The 6000-nt window shown below is 38.3% G+C and overlaps 1 protein-coding gene across 1 annotated transcript; it reads left to right on the forward strand.

Annotated features, from left to right (window-relative positions):
• The first annotated feature begins 55 nt into the window (after positions 1-55).
• On the forward strand, positions 56-3932 carry LOC131444876 (C-type mannose receptor 2-like). Its single transcript, XM_058615574.1, has 6 exons — positions 56-108; positions 214-261; positions 1106-1510; positions 2752-3093; positions 3183-3271; positions 3846-3932. The coding sequence occupies exons 2-6, from the start codon at positions 225-227 to the stop codon at positions 3930-3932; spliced, it is 960 nt and encodes a 319-aa protein (XP_058471557.1). The 5' UTR covers positions 56-108; positions 214-224.
• The last annotated feature ends 2068 nt before the right edge of the window (positions 3933-6000 follow it).

Raw genomic sequence — 6000 nt, forward strand, 5'->3', positions numbered from 1 at the left:
ATGTAAGATTTCCTATATTGTAAACAAAAGGCTTATGTCTTTCAAATTTGTTAAGATCTGTATTAGTGAGAACGACACCTTTACTGCAATAATCCATCCACCTGCCAGGTGAGACAAATCAGATAATTACACAGATGAGCCTGAATATTAGAATACTGATCCTCACGTGTTAAAAATACTGTATTATTTGCTTTTTTTCCCTCTTGTTTGCAGTCAGATCAGAGATGGGTTGTTATGGGACGTTGACTCTGCTCTTTTTTGGTGAGGAAAAGGATGAAATTATTATTTTATTTCATTGATGATATTATGATGAATTGTATTTGTATAAACATTAAAGTGGCTGCTTGGCTTAAGGTAAGGTACACTTTTAAAGGTCCAGTGTGTAACTTCCAGGAGGATTTATTGGGATAATTGAATATACTACCCTATACTAAAGTATACATTCAAAATAAAAATGTAGCCTTAAGGCTTTTGCACACATGTTTTTTTCAGGCAAATTATTTGAAATGTTTTTTGAACTTGCGACCAATCAAGCAGCATTCCTTTCATGTTACGTTTTTTGAATGGTGGTCGATTTTCCCGAGCAACTTTCCGACGTCTACTCTGAGCTGCTGTCGTGCTGCATCTGTGTGTGTGTGTAACCTGCTCTGGTTGCGGACAAACCGTGATGCAATTTTTTTTTCCCCCTAATTTATTCGTTTCTACGCATCATTCTTGATGTGCTTGGGAGGGTGCATCGTAATTCGCATTGGAATTATCCCCACTTTTGTCTCGTATATTTGCATCTTGTCTAGTGTGCAAAGACCTTCAGAACGTGTTTGACAAACCAGTCAAACAAACCCAAAACAAAATAACAGAGTGGAGAGAGTGGTGAAAGAGTGTTAACATCCTTGCTGGTATGCATTGGACACCATAGATGCCTAATGTACTTGGGGGAGGGAGCTGTGATGGGAGGAGTCCTCCTTGATGTTACTTCTGCAATGTTACCATTAGATGGCAGTCATTCTTACACACTGGACCTTTAAAATTGTTGTTTTTAACTCAGTTATTAGTGTAACTATTAAATCATGAAACACTAAAGATACTTTCTGTCATCAAATCTCAGGATGGAGCCTCAGCTCCTGCTCTAAGTTTCCCCCACGTAAGTACTACTACATAAACCAGTCCATGACCTGGTTGCAGGCTCAGAGCTACTGCAGAGAGCATTACACAGACCTGGCAACCTTTGAAAGCTACGATGATATAAGCTTGCTAGAACCTACATTTTCCTACATGTTTGCATGGATTGGACTGTTTGATGACCCTGAATCCTGGAAGCTAAACCTTGGAAATGAATCCAACTCCTGGAGATGGTCAGTGACTGGTGAAACAGGCAAAACTACTTTTAAGGCTTGGGCTAGTGGAGAGCCCTCGTTTTGGAACGCAGAGGAAGTTTGTGTAATCATGAATACTGATGGAACTTGGGCAGTCATCACCTGCACCACTGAAAACACTTTTGTTTGTTACACAGGTAAGAATCCATTTGAGGTTACATCAGCTCTGTTTATGTTTATTTTTAGGAGAAAGTGTTTGTATAAACAAATGGTCACTCTCAGTGAAAACATGGCTGCCAGTGGGGACACAAGGAAAAAATGGATCTTAGCCACTTAACAAAAGGCTAATTTCGCAAAATGTACTTTACACTGAATATCATAGACTGGAAGTTACCTCTTATTAAGGATCACAGAAAAAAATTTTGGTATCAACATTTTCAGAAAAATATGGTCTACAAAGATGTAAAAACATCTTTAAAATGTGACAAACACATCGCAAATAACACCTAAATGAATATCTACATGTCAAACTTCGTAAATACCGATGCGTCAAAAACTTATTTTGCATATCGCTCCATTTTGTTCCACACACACCCTATGGCTCAAATGAAATACATGGTTTAAATCCAAATTGCACAGATGTTTCCAAAATTGGACAAATGAGTCCTCGCCTGGAATTTTGGCCCTAAAATCACTCTAATTTTGTTCTGCTTCACTTGATCATAGTCAAACTTTGCAGAGATTATGTTCACAGACTATACTTTGATTTGAGTGATTTTAAAGCTGATTCTCTATTATTCCAGAGTCAACATCTGACAAAATAATTGTAAATTGTAAATATCTAACGGTTTACCAAACAACACAAAATGCAGTTTCCAATCAGAAAAAGTCAGTCTAATGGTGAGCTAAAGCAACAAACACCCAGATATATCCCAGACTTCAGCAGTCAAAGATTTCATATTGTCAGCCTTTTGTTAAGTATGTTGTATCTTCATACAAGCACACTCAAAAAACACTGAACTACCCCTTTAATTATATGATCCTGATGATTTAACTTGTACAGAATAATTGGTGAAATTCAACATGAATTGATTATTGGTCTTATAAATGTTTTTTTCTTAAATATAGTTCTTCAACTCCACACTCCACATTTTGGTTTTATCCACAAAAACGATCACTTTTTATTTCTGCCTCCCCCTCATTCTTTCCCATGTTCATAGAACATGATTCATCATCATATTTTACACTGATCCTCATAGATTATATTAAAGACTGACCACTACTCACTTTCTGTTTATAAAAAAACAAACATGGATTTTCATAATATTAGACATGTTCCTGTAAGCCAGAAAAAAAAGGGTCAAATAAATTGTAGTTGTTGCCCTTTTGCACAGATCATAAAATATAAAGACACTGACTTCACTTCTGTCCATTGCAGTCACAAAACAAGGGGGAAAAGTCTATCATTTCATCGCAACTGTGAAATCATGGAATTCTGCTCAGGAATACTGCAGACAACACTACACAGACCTGGCTATGATTGAGAACGATATAGAAAACGCTATAGTCTTTTCAAAAACTGGTCAACAACAGACATCTTGGATCGGTCTGTACCGAGTTCAATGGACATGGTCTGACAGGTCTCACAGTTCCTTCAAGAACTGGGCGGACGGTGAACCAGACAACTTACACTCAAGCCAATACTGTTTGGTTGAACAGGCTCATCATGGGTGGTTAGACGCACCCTGTTCCGTGTCGCTGCCTTTCATTTGTCATGGAGGTGATCGTTCAACAAAAATAAGTCATCATTTTTGATTCAGTTCAATTTCAGTATATGAGTGATGTGCATGTTTTTTCTGTACTCTTCAGGAACAAGATTGAAGACCACGGTGGGGATGCAGATTATGACTGATGCAAATCTGACCGATCCAGCTGTTATTGAACAGTTTCTCCAGCAGGTAGACTGCAGTTTATGTCAGGCCGCCATTGCTGTATCTATACAAAAGCTGCTGGATGCCGCTTCTCTGTCGCCATTGTGTTAGCTGAAAAACCAAATTGTTGGCAGATTGTGATTGTGTGCTGTTATCAGTCAGCTGCTTTGTTGCTCAGGCATTTGAGTGCCGCATGAAATACTCGATTCAAATGTCATTGTTAACCATGTTCATGACACGAGCACTGCACTCAACTACAGTGTGACACACAAATATTTCTTTCCAGTTAGCCTTTATTTATGATGACAGCAATTGGCCAAATTTATTAGTTAAGAGGGAGCATCTACTAGCTCCCTGAACACACACAGATATGTTTCACCAGCACTAACACCTGATCTGGATTTCCGTCCAAAGAAATCTTGCTCTCTGTTTAAAAATATATTTGATAACAATATTAGATAATATTGTTCTGGCATCTCTGCAATGTAGCACTCTACACTCGCCCGTCTCCTCAACTTCCACCACTAGTGGCGCTCATGTGTTGCATATTTGAACTTTCACTAGTGACAACAAGCTTGCACATTTCTTTATTTCTCCTCAGATCAATGCAAGGCTAACAAACCTGGGATGGACAGACTTCACGCTTCAGTGGCGGAATCTCCCCTCAAACCAAACCAAACAGACCTGAGTGGACGATCTTTCTTTCTTTCTTCGATCTCCTAAGCAGTCGAGAAAATATTTGACTGCTTCCCAGTGCTTTTGCTGTGTTTATCAAGTAGTTAAGATAATAGAGAATAATGATAGTAGGTGTGGTGTGATGTTATATCTTCTGTAACTTGTTGTCACGAAGCGTCAGCTCTGTTAGTGTTTTTGTCTTGTTTAGTTCAGTTATTGTGTTAGTTTAGGTTTAAAGTCATGTTAAGTTTATGTCACTTTTGGTGTGGGTTTGATTTTCACTTCCCCTTTTATTTTGGTAAAAGTCATGTTTTCCTGTTGTGTGGTTTCTTCAGTTGTTTTGACACATCTCCCCTAATTCCCTCATGCAATTCACCTGGTGATTAAGTAATCACTCGAACCTGCCCTCGAATCAATCTCCCCTATATAGTGTCCCCAGTTCCCTTGTCATTTGCCAGTGTGTCATTTATGCTTTGGAGGGAACCCTTCAGAGTCCAAGTTTGCATCACCATAGCTCAAGTGCCAAGTCAAGTCTTGTTTTTTCTCCTTCTTTAAAGAAGTGATTTTGTTTTCATCTAGTTTAGTCTAGTTTAGTTTTTCCTTCTGTGAAGAAATGATTTTGATTTTGCCTGCTTTTTCAAGAGGAAAATAATGACTCTTGAAATCATTCCTCCTGCCTCCTGTCTCGTGCATTTAGGTCCAAGCAGTGTATTCACCGTTCCTAACACTTGTGTCTTTACACTAAATAAAGCAAATGTAGATGATAAATTTGCTTTATTTAGTTATTTACATAGAAGCATTTAACTGCTGAATAATTGTTTTTTGTGAGCAGTAGAACTTTCTCCTCAAATGCATCTAAGTATAGATGAACACATACTATAGGGATCACAGTACATTGTGCCTGAATGTTTAGAGCGTCTAGTGTTGCCTGTGTTTGGCCTGGAGTGACTTTAAACATGCACTTTTATAATGTTTAGATACACTAGTGCTGTTTTGACTATCTTTGCATTTGGAAGTTCAATTGAGGGATTAGAATTTTCTGATATTTTTCTGTTTGGAGATAAAGTGGGTTTTGGATTTCTTTAACATTGACTACCACAGTCGATTTGGTGTGTTTGTGTTACACCTACTTAAACTCTACACCTGGTTCTTTGGACGCTCTTATCATCAATCTACATTGAGACGGTGTCCTAAATGATTGTACGGAGAGACACGCACAACAAATGGAACGCGCACATCACATGCACATCATAAATCATGTCATAAAGCGTACACGCACATGAAAACTGTGACCCTCATATACTGGTAGTTATTAAAAAGCTTGGTCAGTATCTACATCACTGCATCATTGATTATAACTAGACATCTGCCTCCACAAGAGGAAATCTTCTAACTTAAACAAGAAACGACAGAAAACCAGACACAAAGAAACAAAAACCCAGGGTAATGAAAACAGAAATAGCAACAAAAGTCCAAAGACAACTGCCCAAACTAAGAGCGTCCGGAATTGTGGTGACACTAGCTGAACCAAAAGGGTGAAAATGTTGCTTTTCTACATTTACATTAATATTCTATACATGCATTGATGTGGCGTTCACAGATTTTGGTCCCCAGCGCGTGTGTGTTCACTGCATAAGGAGGAGAGGGCAGTAATCCCCCACAGGCTCACATACACATTTAAAGTGAATGTCACATCCCTACATGTTTGCTGAGGAGGAACTTTAATATTGTGTGTGTGTGTGTTTGTGTGTGTTTGTGTTCACCTCCTCCAGTTGATACGCCCCTTGGTGTCTCAGAGCAGAGAATTTTGCAGAATTTTAAGGTGGCTGGTGCGTGCACATATACTGTACCATACATTAAATCAATGTAATGTAACTACTCTATTACCATGACAATCCAAGGAGTTACTATGAAATGCATTTTTTAGCATCCAATTACGCAGTAAGAGTGACACTGTTAGATTTTGAAGCTGCAAAGAAAACTCGGTATGGATAATATTTATGCCTTGCACATACACAGCAATAAACCCAGACACCAGTTTTAATGTTGTGGCAGATTGCAGTATATCTTAAGTTTTTAAA

The sequence above is a fragment of the Solea solea genome, chromosome 18, assembly GCF_958295425.1.
Source record: "Solea solea chromosome 18, fSolSol10.1, whole genome shotgun sequence".
Lineage (NCBI taxonomy): Eukaryota > Metazoa > Chordata > Actinopteri > Pleuronectiformes > Soleidae > Solea > Solea solea.

What these genes read in the sequence shown, in the direction of transcription:
- LOC131444876 (XM_058615574.1), top strand. Translation starts at nt 225, where the DNA reads ATGGGTTGTTATGGGACGTTGACTCTGCTCTTTTTTG. An exon ending in CACTTTTGTTTGTTACACAG is followed by an intron (nt 1,511 to 2,751) that starts GTAAGAATCCAT and finishes TGTCCATTGCAG; the next exon opens with TCACAAAACAAGGGGGAAAA. An exon ending in TTGAACAGTTTCTCCAGCAG is followed by an intron (nt 3,272 to 3,845) that starts GTAGACTGCAGT and finishes ATTTCTCCTCAG; the next exon opens with ATCAATGCAAGGCTAACAAA.